We start from the raw sequence: 13188 nt of genomic DNA, 5'->3' as shown, positions 1-13188 counted from the left end.
CTTGAGTACTGGCTTCTCTGTGTAACAACAGCTCTGGCTGTCCTGGAAACATGTCTTGTATGTAGACTAAGCTGGCCTGGAACTCACAGATCTGCCTACCTCTGCCTCCAGAGTGCTTGGATTAAAGGCAAATGCTACCACTACCTAGCTCAGAACACACATTTTTAGTTGGGGAAAAAAAAAAGTTCTTGTCTGTATACATACCACGTGTTTGTGGAAATCAGAGGACAAATTGGAATTAGTTCTTTCCTCCTACTTTAGGTCCTGGGGAAAAGGGGTCAGGCTTGGTGACAAGCTCTACTGCTGACCGTCTCACAGCTCTAAACTTGTTTTTTTGGACAGTGTTTTACTGTGTATCCCTGACTGGCCTTGAATTTCCAGATATCCAAGAGTCAGCTTCCAGAGTGCTGGGATTAAAGACATGTGCCACCACCCTAGGCTGAAAAAAATTTTTATAAAGATTTTTTTAAGTGTGTGTGTTTGAAGAAATTAGAGAGTAACTTTTGGGAGTTGGTTCTCTTTACTGTATAGATCTAGGGAATTGAACTCAGCCTGTCAGGCTTTGGGCAAAGTGCTGTAACCCACTGAGCTTTCTCACTAACACTGTATAAATATTTTAAAGTGACTTCTGAAAATAAACTTGAATTTATCCATGATAAAATTAGCAAGCAAGGATTAAGTAGTTTAGCCTATATTTCATGTCCTAAAGTACTCACTTGTGGTTTATTTTGTACAGGTACTACCCTGCTAGAGTTTGGTAGGAAAAATATCTACTTACTGAAGCTTTCTTGACATAGAAAGAGATGTGGGGGGATTCTCGATCTGCTAACAGAACAGGACCTTTTCGGTAAGTCTTAAATTTTAAATATTGAATTTGTCAGGTATTTATAACAACTTTTGGCCTGCTTATAATGGCAGATATTTTTGTGGAGAAATAACTAAGCTTTTTTAGAACTAGAAAATATTTGTAAAGTTTCTGGTAATTTCTGAATTGACTGAGAGTATATAACCAGTGTGCCAGGTGTTTTCCTATGTCTGTTTCTCTTCACTTCTATGTATATGAAATTGGGTTAGAACCCAGGGCTTCCTGTGTGCTTGGCAAATCCTTTGGCCCTGAGCTATAGCCTTAACTCCTTGATAACCTTTTTACCTGTCCTGCAACTTGATACCAAGACCAGGCTGGCCTCAGCTCTCAGAGGTCTGCCTGCCACTGCCTCCTGAGTGTTGGGATTAAAGGCATGCACCACTACTGCCTGGCTAAAATCATTTATTCATTCATATTTATTTATCTATTTTCTATTATTTTTTTTAATGTGTGTAGGCATGTGTACTATATTGCACAGGTTCGAGGGTCAGAAGACAACTTGAGAGAGTTCTCTCCTTCAACCACATAGGTCAGGGGTCTGAACTTAAATTTTCAGGGTTAGCAGAAAGTTCCTTTACCTGCTGATCCATTTTGCCCATCACCCAAGTCAGGGTTTCTGTGTAGCCTGGCTGTCCTAGAACTCTTCTGTAGAGTAGGCTGGACTTGAACTCAGATCTGCTTCCTTCTACCTCCCAATTGCTGGGGTTAAAGGCTTGTGCCACCATACCTGGCAATATTTTTAAAATATTACTTAATAACTTATCAAAACATAGCCATGCTCAGTTATTTACAAGTTGTGTGTGGCTGCTTTCATATTGCAGTTATAGATTGAATAGTTGTGATAGATACTGTATAATAAAGCCCCAGTCCAGTATACGTACTGTCTGACTTTTTATATATGAACTTTGTCCAGGCATGGTGGTCACACGCCTTTCCTTCTAGCATTGAGGAGACTGAAGCAGGTGGGTCTCTGTGAGTTTGAGGCCAACCTGGTTTGCATAATGAGTTCCACAACATTCAAGGTTACTTAAAGAGACCCTGCCTCAAAAAACTAAATAAAGTAAAAAAAAAAGTCAAACTCCAGTCTAAATCAGTGCTTATATGTAAGATTTAAAAATATTTATGTTATTGTCTGTTTTCTTAGTCTATTTATGGATAATTATTTTGTATGTCAGACTATTTCTATAAGGTGGTTTAAGTAGTCATTCAAAAATATTAGGTAGATTTGGCTCTGTTGAACAATCCCCCGTTTAAGAACACCTTTGTTTTGTTTTGTTTTGTTTTTGGTTTTTTGTTTGTTTGTTTGTTTTTTTGTTTATCTGGAGCTGAGGATGGAACCCACGGCCTTGCGCTTGCTAAGCAAACGCTCTACCACTGAGCTAAATCCTCAACCCTGGAGGTTTTTGTTCTCTCTCTCTCTCTCTCTCTCTCTCTCTCTCTCTCTCTCAACTTATATACATTTAAGTACACTGTAGCTATTCTTAGACACACCAGAAGAGGGCATCAGATCTCATTACAGATGGTAGTGAGCCACTATGTGGTTGTTGGGAATTGAACTCAGGACCTCTGGAAGAACAGTCAGTGCTCTTAACCCCTGAGCCATCTCTCCAGCCCCAGTTTTTGTTTTTTAAGACAGGGTTTCTCTGTGTAGCCCTGGCTATCCTAGATCTCACTCTGTAGACCAGGCTGGCCTTGAACTCAGATTCACCTGGCTCTGCATCATGAGTGCTGGGATTAAAGACGTGTGCCACCAACACCACCCATTTTTTAAAAGAATGATTTTTTTTTTCCCCCCAGAGCTGGGGACAGAACCCAGGGCCTTGCGCTTGCTAGGCAAGCACTCTACCACTGAGCTAAAATCCCCAACCCCTATTTATTTATTTTTATGTATGTATTTATATGTCTGTTTACCATATTATGTATGTATGTGTGTGTGTGTATGTATGTATGTATTTATGTCTGCTTACCACATTCATTCAGTACTTGTGGAGACCAAAAGAGGACATCAGATCTTGTGGAACTGGAGTTAGAGCAACTTATGAACCATCATATGGGTGTAGGAATCCTTTGGAAAAGTCAGTCGTCTTAAGTAATGAACATCTCTCCAGCCAAAGCTTCTTTTAAAATTATTATTATTATTATTATTATTATTATTATTATTATTATTTTTTTTTTTGGTTCTTTTTTTCGGAGCTGGGGACCGAACCCAGGGCCTTGCGCTTCCTAGGCAAGCGCTCTACTACTGAGCTAAATCCCCAACCCCTTAAAATTATTTTTTATAGAATATTTTGTCTTTGAACCATTAAACTTAAACTTTTATTTGCTTATTGTAGGTTATCACTTGCTTTAAAAAATTTTCAAAAATTTTTTTTTTGTTGGTTTTTGTTTTTTTTGAGGGTGTTACACTGTGTAACAGCTCTAGCTGTCTTGGAACTTGATTTGTAGACTGCTAACTCAGACATACTCCTGCCTCTGCCTCTTCAGTGCTGGGATTCAAGCCTGGCCGGCCGGCCGGCCGGCCTGCCTGCCTGCCTTCCTTTCTCTCTCTCTCTCTCTCTCTCTCTCTCTCTCTCTCTCTCTCTCTCTCTTTCCCTCTTTCCTCTTCTTTTTCATTTCTTTTTCTTTTTCTTTTTTTTTATTTTTTTTTTCTTTTTTCTTTTTTTCTTTCTTTTTTTTTTTTTTTCCGGAGCTGGAGACCGAACCCAGGGCCTTGCGCTTCCTAGGCAAGCACTCTACCACTGAGCTAAATCCCCAACCTCTTTTTTTTTTAATATAACAGAATTTCACTCTATTTCAGGCTGACCTTGACCCTGAGGTGAGACTCCTGCCTCAGCCTGAATACTCTTTGTAGGTATAAGCTACCATACCTGGCTTTTTAAAGTTTTGATTGTTGGCTTTGTTTTATCTTTCTGTGTAGGCCAGACTGGCCTTGAACTCCTGATCTTTTATGTTCAATCTCACTCGTAACCCTGGTGAGCCTGAAACCTACAGTGAAACCAAGCTGGCCTCTAACTTACATAATTCTTGACTCTGCCTTCAGAATGCTTGGATTTTTGTTTGCTTGGTTTTTTGGTTTTGTTTTTGTTTTATTCTTAAGACAGAGCCTCTCTATATAGTCCTGTCTGTCCTACAACTTGATCCTAGAGATCCTCTTGTCTTTACCCAACTCATTAATGTCTAATTTTTAAGGTTTTTGACCAGAGGGAGATAGCAATCCATTTTTGGGAGACTCAAAAAATAAGAAAGGGTATTTTGCAGGAAAACGTCTTATTTTCTCTTTGAAATACTTTTTTTTCCAAAATTATTTTACATTAGTTTAAAATAATTGCTATAACCACTGGTGCTCATTGGTGTTTGTTTGTTTGTTTGTTTGTTTGTTTGTTTGTTTGTTTTCCGGAGCTGAGGACCGAACCCAGGGCCTTGTGCTTGCTAGGCAAGTGCTCTACCACTGAGCTAAATCCCCAACCCCTCATTGTTTTGAGGTAGGGTTTCACTATAGCCCTGGCTAGTCATGAACTTGGCTATGTAGACCAGGTTGGCCTTGAGCTCACAGAAATAAAAGGCATGAGCCACCACTCTTGGCACTATTGCTGGTTTATATTAATAGAGCTGGCTTTTGATTAGACTATAAAATTTAGATATAAGAACTGTAAGGTAGTAGGTTACTCTAGATCTGCTTCACTTAGAAGGGTAAGATTAAATCTTCATGATAGTATTTAAGGACAATGCTGGATGTGTTCTGGTCAAAAAAATGCCTACTTTGAGATGTCTCAGAAGTCATTCCAAGAGGGTCCAAGGAAGCTTGAGTATTCTAGAAAGCTAATGAATGACTTTAAATGATTTTTAAGTATGGGAGACTGTGGTTAATGAATATTTAAATTTGTTTATGATGAACCAAAAAGATATAACTAATCTTATGTTAATGTTACTGGGAACCAATAGAAGCTTTTCTGTTCTGAAAATCCACTAAATGTGTATTATTCTAATGTTTAGGTTAATGTTTTAAATATCTATTTACTTTATGAAAGGGCTTGGTACTCCTGGGGAGACAGCTTCTTGGGAAAGAGTACTTGCTATGAAATCAAGAGGACCCGATTTTAAATTCCTAGTACATAAATAACAAAGCAAAACAAAACATGTTTTTGTAACCCCTGTGCAAACTGAAGTGTCCTGGAAGCTCAGTCCAGTTAACTTTGCTTAAACTGTAAATGTCAGATTCAGTGAGAAACTCTGTCATAAAAAAGCCATAGAAGATATCCAGTGTCCTCCTCCAGCCTCTGCATACAAGTACCCATGCAAATGCACCCCACACATGTACATATATAACACACAAATAATAAATTAAAAAAAAAAAGATACAAAGGGAGTGGTGATGTTATTGGAACAGTTAGTTCTCCTGAACTGAGTTACCTAGAATAGACTGTCTTTGACTTTTACTGTGGTGTACTGTGCTGGTATAGTTTGAGCTTAGAAGGGTTTGTATGTCTTGAGAGGAGAAACTTGAGTTGGTTCTGATAATCTATGTTTTTGTTGTACTGCCAAGCAGTAGATAGCTCTTAAGCCGTCTTTATTTATTTTTTTTTTTCATGTTCCTCAGTGTCTAATCGCCTACCTAAGTTCCTTGATTGTTTTTGATTTGTTGAAATAGGTTCTCATTTTAAGACTAGCCTTAAAATTCAGAATCCTCTTCCTCAACATTCCAAGTAATGAGATTAATAGTTGTACACTGCCCTGTATGGCTGTCTCTTGATCTTTGACCAAAGCCAAAATGTGTAAAGTGCTCTAGTGATTAGGCAAAGGAAAAATGTTGGGTACTTTGAAAGACTGGGCAACTCTTGTTTATTTCTCCTTTTTTTTGTTTTGTTTTGTTTTGTTTTGTTTTTTGTTTTTTGTTTATTTGAGACAGGGTTTCTCTAGCAGCTCGGCCTCCTAGGTCCTGGGATTAAAGGCCTGTGCCACCATTGCTCCACTTGTTTATTTCTTGAGTTATGTGAATGGCTGTTTTGTCTAAATGTGTACCTATTGTGTGTGCTTGTTTCCTGGAGGCCAGAAGAGGGTGTCAGGTTTCCTGGAACTGGAGTATACAGGTTGTGAGCTGTCACATGGGTGCTGGAACCAAACCTAGGGCCTCTGGAAGAACAAGTACTTTTCACCACAGACCTATCTCTCCTGTCCCAGTTATTCTTTTTTGTTGTTCTTTTTCTAACTAAGTATTTTAAAAATATGTTTTATTGCAATAAAAAGTTATCTTGAGGCATTAGAATCTTGTTTGTCAACTTCTTTCTTTGGGACATGGAGATAATGCCTAAAGATCTAATGTTCTAGGTGACTTTTAGCCTTAAGCTCCTAGATAATTTAGCTTGGTGTAGATGATCTAACGTGCTTTGTGGAATGATTCATTTGTCTTACGTGGTAATACTGTGATAGTTATGATTGGGCCCAGCTGAGAGTCCTAATTAGAGGCACAGTAGAACTGGGGTTTGTGCTTCTACTGGTCACAGTAATATATATGAGTCTTTCCTTTTTTGGCCTATACTCATTTGGATTAATTAGAATTCATGATGTAGATATAATAAAATATTTTGAAATGTATACCATTGTGTGCAACAATGAGAAGGACACTTTCTGGAACTTACAAGAAAGTTTATACTTTGAGGCTGAGCATGATTGTTTATTATAATTCCAGTATTCAGGAAGCAGAGGGGATAGAGGGTTACTTCAAGTTCAAGACCAGCCTGGTCTACATAGTGATTTCTAGGGCTATATAACTAAGCCCTGTCTGAAAATCAAAAGCAAAAACAAACAAACAAAAAATTGCACTGATTTCCCAATTCCACATGTGTAGTAATTGTCATGATGACCTTGGAATTCTAAGTTCCTTGACTGTAGAAACTGGGAACTTTTGTAGTATGTTACCTTTATTAGCTTATCTGGTATTGCGGATTTTCCCTGTTGCAGGACTGGGTGAAAGCTTTTTCTGCAGCAGTCATGTTGAAAACCTTGTGTTGACTTACCTCGTGTTCTGAAATGGGAGCATAAAAGTTTACTCGGACACCTCATCTTAAAATAGCAAAACTTGCTGTTTTCTGCAGATCTAGGACCTTGTTACAGAACTCTGCCCCCAAAAATATGTTTACAGAAGAATATGCTGTGATTAGAGAAGAATGTGCTGGTGTGTAGATTTCAAACTCTGGACAATATGAATAACCCTGTCTTTGTTTCTACAGTGGGAGCCAAGAAGAAAGGTTTGCTCCCGGGTGGAACAGGGACTATCCTCCTCCTCCCCTTAAGAGCCATGCTCAAGAGAGACACCCGGGCAACTTTCCTGGCAGAGATTCACTTCCCTTTGATTTCCAGGGGCATTCAGGACCTCCCTTTGCAAATGTAGAGGAGCATTCTTTCAGCTATGGAGCTAGAGATGGACCACACGCTGACTATCAAGGAGGGGAGGGGCCTGGACACGATTTCAGAGGGGGAGATTTTTCATCTTCGGATTTCCAGAGCAGAGATTCAGCACAGTTGGACTTCAGGAATAGGGACATACATTCTGGGGATTTTCGGGATAGAGAAGGACCACCTATGGACTACAGGGGTGGAGATGGTGCTCCTATAGATTATAGAGGTAGGGAGACACCTCATATAAATTACAGAGACAGGGACTCTCATACTGCTGACTTCAGAAGTAGAGATGCTCCTCCATCTGACTTTAGGGGGCGGGGCGCTTATGATTTAGATTTTAGAGGCCGAGATGGATCCCATGCAGATTTTAGGGGAAGAGACTTATCAGATTTGGATTTTAGATCCAGAGATCAGTCTCGTTCTGATTTTAGGAACAGGGAAGTATCTGACTTGGACTTCAGGGATAAAGATGGAGCACAGGTGGACTTCAGAGGCCGAGGTTCGGCTACTACTGACTTAGACTTTAGGAACAGGGATGCGCCACACTCAGACTTCAGAGGTAGACATCGTTCTAGGACTTACCAAGATTTTAGGGGCAGAGAGGTAGGACCTTGTATGGAATTTAAAGATAGAGAAATGCCTCCTGTGGATCCAAAAGTTTTGGATTACATTCAGCCTCCTGCACAAGAGAGAGAACATTCTGGTATGAATATGAACAAGAGAGAAGAATCCACACATGACCATACAGTAGAAAGACCCGCTTTTGGTGTTCAGAAGGGAGAATTTGAGCATTCAGAAACAAGAGAAGGAGAAACACAAAGTGGAACTTTTGAACATGAATCTCAATCAGACTTTCAAAACAGCCAAAGTCCAGTGCAAGACCAAGATAAGCCAAAGCTTTCTGCAGGTGAACAACAGAGTTCAGATGCTGGTCTGTTTAAAGAAGAAGGTGATTTGGACTTTCTTGGCCGACAAGACACAGATTACAGAAGCATGGAGTACTGTGATGTGGATCACAGGTTGCCAGGAAGCCAGATTTTTGGCTATGGCCAGAGCAAGTCTTTTCCTCAGGGCAAAATGTCCAGAGATGCCCAACAAGACCTTCAGGTATGTTGATGAGGTGATTGATAATGCTTTTGTCACGGGTGAAGTGTAGAATGGGAGCTGCTCAGTCCCTAAAGCCTTCTTATACAAACATGCAGAAGGAAGTTGTATATTTGAGAGTGGAATATAGGAGTTGAAACATTCAAAAAGGCCCTTGGCTCAGATCATATTTTTGGTATGTGTTTAATCATTGTTTCGCTTTATTGTGCTTATTTAGATGTCACGTGTTAAAATGACTGCAGATTATCAATCTCAGGGAGTAGATTTTACTACTTTTGCAGTCCCTATCATTTAGGATTTATTTTCTTTTTTAGATTTATTTAGAGAATACTTAGAACTATGACGATGTTCATGGATATGTTGTTAATGTTGCACCTTTCCTCTTATAGCTAGCTTACTTAGCTTAAAGGTTAAGTTTTGTGAATATAAGCAAGTATTGTTATATTTGCAATTTAATTATGAAAATTATCTTAAAATAGATTTTACCCATCTCTATTTAGGTTTCCTATGTGATCTTTTTGTTTTTTTAAGACAGGGTTTCATTGTGTAACCCTGGCTGTCTTGGAACTCACTCTGTAGACCAGGCTGTTCTTGAACTCAGATATACCTCCCTCTGCCTCCCAGGTGCTGGGATTAAAGGCATGGGCCACCACCTGGTCTCTTGGTGATTGACTATTTATTTATTTATTTATTTATTTATTTATTTATTTATTTATTTAATTTATGTAAGTACAACAGTCACTGTCTTCAGACACACCAGAAGAGGGCATCAGATTCTATTACAGAAGGTTGTGAGCCACCATGTGGCTGTTGGGAATTGAACTCAGGACCTTTGCAAGAGCAGTCAGTGCTCTTAACCGCTGAACCATCTCTCCAGCCCTTTTTGGTGATCTTAGTAACCAAATAGTATGTTTTGAGAATTTTAAAACCTGCTTTTCTTATTATAAGACTCCATTAGTAATCATTAGTCTTAGCATACTTATAATTCAATAATATTAAGGGTGGGGGCGATGAGAGAAGATTATAATTCCCTCCTATCTTCATATAATTACCTCCTATCTTCATATAATTACCTCCTATCTTCAACATAATGCAGATCACTTTGATCTTGAGTATATTTTATGTTGAGTTTTATTTTACATGCAAAAATAAATTTATTTGTGAAATAACTTTACATTCTGAATTCAAGGATCAAGATTATAGGACTGGCCCAAGTGAGGAGAAACCTAACAGGCTTATTCGATTAAATGGGGTGCCAGAAAATGCCACAAAAGAAGAGGTAAGATATACGTTCTCTCTGTTTCTTTCAATTAAAAAAAAAAGCCCAGATGTGTTGACACATGCCTATAACTCTAGTGGTACCTGGAAAATATGTGCAGAAGGATTGTCAGTTGAGGCCAAACTGGACTACATTGTGAGATCTTGTCTCAGCATGAAAAAATAAATAAAATTTACTTTCAAAAATTACAGATTTATGGGATTATATAAAGAGAGGTACAGAGTCAAGTGTTGTTATATATAGCTATAATAATACTCAGAAGGCTGAGAGAGAAGGATCAAGAGTTTGAGCCCTGGAAACAGATAATGGGACAGTGTAGATAGGATCAGGTACAATGATATTTATGTATGAAAATACCACAACAAAACCTAGTCCTTGGTATGCTAACTAAGAGTAATAATGAAAAGTCCAAAATAGCTCAGTGCCAATGTTGGACTTGGTAACAGAAGCCAAAGCTGAGACCAGTAGCACAGGCTTATAATCCTAGCTCTTCCGGAAGCTGAGGCAGAAATGTAAAATTAAGACCAGTCTGGGCTGCAGAATGAACTTGAGGCAACCCAGGCAATTTAGTGAGAACCCGTCTCAAAATAAAACTACAAGGAATTGGAAATATAGTGTTTACTTTATGCATACCTTAAGTTCAATTTCCAGTACCTCCCCCCACTGCCCCTCCCACTCCCCCCCCAAAAAAAGGCCAGGTGGGACTATCTACCTAGCCATCTTATTTGATAAGTGAATAAACAGGGATGACGAATATTCTTCAACCTATATTCCTCAGTGTAACATCTATAGTAACTATAGTATAATGTCTAATTAGACCAGGAAGTAATTTTGGAATAACCCGTAGAGTTTATTTGGTGTCACTGACATGAAGGTTTATAAAATGACTCATGACTAGTATCTTGAAACTTGATAATATCCTTGAGACCATATTATATCAGGAGTGCATGCACAAAGATGTAGTCGATTTTTAGTCATAAAGACTGGGAGCTAAGCCATGTGTGGTAACGTCTTTAATCCTAGCATTCAGGAGGCAGAGCCAGGTGGATCTCTGAGTTCCAGGTTAGCCTGATCAAGTTCCAGGAGACCTACATGGATCCTGTCTCATAGTCAAACTGGGAGTTAACTAACTGCTCTATTTAAATGGATTTTTTGTCCAAATTATGACAATTTAGGGGGAAATTAGTTAGAAGTAAAAGTATGCAAGACATTGTGGAATGCTAACAAGCATTTGTTCATTTAATTATTACAATGTTCTATGAGTAAGTACTCTTAATTACTCCACTATTGGTTGAGAAGCCCTTGTTTGATGTTCTTGGGACTAGTTATATTTCAAATGTTGTGATTTTTAGATTTTGGAATATTTGTATATGTTTTGCTAGCTAGCTTGATATCCCTAATCTGAAATCCAAAACGATTACAAAGTTTTGTATTTTATAGCATTTTGGATTTCAGAGGTAGGGGTGGGTGGAGAGGTTGTGTGTCACCGTGTCCCCCACGCCCCCTAATTCTTCTTTTTCTTCTGGACACAGTCTTACTATGTAGCTTTGGCTGGCCTGCAACTTGCTATGTAGACATAGTCCTGCCTTTGGTTTTGCTATCACCTCAGTTTTTAGCTAAGGATGTCCTTCCTGTATTGTGTACCGGGCACTGTTGTAGACACTGAATAATAGACCAGTGAGTATAGTAATGTTGCTACCTTCCTAGATAATACAGAAGCAAGCAGAAGTTAAACAGTAGAGGGCTGAAAAGATGGCTCAGTAGTTTAGGCACTTGCTACTTTCTTTGAAACCTCAAGATTGGTTAGTTGGGCATGTTAGGCAGTTGTGAGCTCCATGGAGTCTAATACTTCTCTACCAGCCTCTGAGGCCACCTGCATTCATGTGCACATACCCACACACAGACCCGGGTACACATCACATAATTGCAATTTTTCTGTTTTGTTTTTCTTTTTTCTGAGACATATAATACTATTTTTTTTAAAAGATTTATTTTATTTATTATATATATAAGTACACCATAGCTGTCCTCTGATACTCCAGAAGAGGGCATCAGATCTCTTTACAGATGGTTGTGAGCCACCATGTGGTTGCTGGGAATTGAACTCAGGACCTCTGGAAGAGCAGTCGGGTGCTCTTAACCACTGAGCCATCTCTCCAGCCCATATAATACTATTTTAAAAAGAAAGAAGCCAACCTTTAGTTCCAGCACCTGGGAGACAGAGGCAGGCAGATCTCTGAGTTTGAGGTCTACAGCTTTAGTTCCAAGACAGCCAGGGTTATACAGAGAAACCCTGACTCAAAAACAACCAGAGAGAAAAGGGGAGGGAGAGGAAGAAAGGGAGGGAGGGAGGGATAGTTTTTATTAGTGATACGTTTTCTGGACAAAACAAAAAATAAAAGATTTAAAATTTTTGAGAAGTCAATAGAAACTTGAGTCAAAAGTTCAAGGTCATCCTTGTGTTTGAGGCCAGTCTGAGCTTTCCTTCTCTTCTTTTGAAATTACATTTTTTTTTCTTTTTCTTTTTTTCAGAGCTGGGGACCAAACCCAGGGCCTTGCATTTACTAGGCAAGCGTTCTAACACTGAGCTAAATCCCCAACCCCTACATTTATTTTTATTTATTTATTTGTGCATGTATATGGGGCAAGTGTTTTCATGCCTGGCACACATGGAGGTCAGAGAACAACTTGTGGAAGTTTTCTATTTCATTTCCTTTTTTTTTTAGCACAGAGTTTTTAGTTTGTTTGTTTGTTTGCTTGCTTGTTTTGACCCAGGGTTTTTCTGTGTTGTCATGGCTGTGCTAGAATTTCTGCTGTGGGTCAGGATGAACTCAAATTTAGAGATCTGCCTGTCTCTGCCTTTCAAGTACTGGGAATAAATGTTCTTACCTGCTGAGCCAGCTTGCCAGATACAGGATTTGGCCATTTTAGATTGAACTCAAACCTGAATGTACTAAAAGAACAGTTTGGTTGAGGACAGAAGAAAAAACTAGACTTTTTATATACAAGTTGTATGGCTCTGGACTGGATTGAATTTACTCAGTGTATCATTTTGTTTTTAGCATGAGTCACTAAGCATTAAAAGTTAGAAACAGCAAGTAAGGAGTGGTTTGGAATATATACAGATTTCAAAACCTGTGCTCTTTTTTTTTTTTTTTCTCTATTTTTCGGAGCTGGGGACAGAACCCCAGGGCCTTGCGCTTGGTAGGCAAGCGCTCTCGAGCTAAATCCCCAACCCCAAAACCTGTGCTGCTTTTTTTTTTTTTTTTTTTTTTTTTGGTTCTTTTTTGGAGCTGGGGACCGAACCCAGGGCCTTGCGCTTCATAGGCAAGCGCTCTACCACTGAGCTAAATCCCCAACCCCAAACCTGTGCTCTTTAAAACTATACTCTTTTGCCTTTCTTTTCTGGAGAGTGCTGGGTATAAATCTAATTCCTTCAGTGTGCTAGGCAAATACTCTACTACTACTGCACCTTATTCTTAACCCGACTCTTAGTCCTTTGTATATCGTATTCAGTCTCTCTTCCTTTCTCTCTGTGGTG

At 39.0% G+C, this 13188-nt stretch overlaps 1 protein-coding gene across 24 annotated transcripts in view; it reads left to right on the top strand.

The window, feature by feature from the left end:
* Rbm6 (RNA binding motif protein 6) overlaps window positions 1-13188 on the top strand; it is a 100029-nt gene that overhangs the window by 12512 nt on the left and 74329 nt on the right. For 7 of the 24 annotated variants that reach the window (XM_087562372.1, XM_087562361.1, XM_087562375.1 and 4 more), the window contains 3 exons: window positions 737-847; window positions 6958-8371; window positions 9558-9647. Coding sequence is in view for 12 of the 24 variants with exons in the window: in XM_087562361.1 (XP_087418487.1) it covers window positions 7445-8371; window positions 9558-9647 (1017 nt within the window). In the remaining 12 variants the exon portion in view is untranslated. 24 annotated transcript variants of the gene reach the window in all.

The sequence above is a fragment of the Rattus norvegicus genome, chromosome 8 (assembly GCF_021556685.1).
Source record: "Rattus norvegicus strain SHRSP/BbbUtx chromosome 8, alternate assembly SHRSP_T2T, whole genome shotgun sequence".
NCBI lineage: Eukaryota > Metazoa > Chordata > Mammalia > Rodentia > Muridae > Rattus > Rattus norvegicus.
This window is presented reverse-complemented; position numbering and strand designations above follow the sequence as displayed.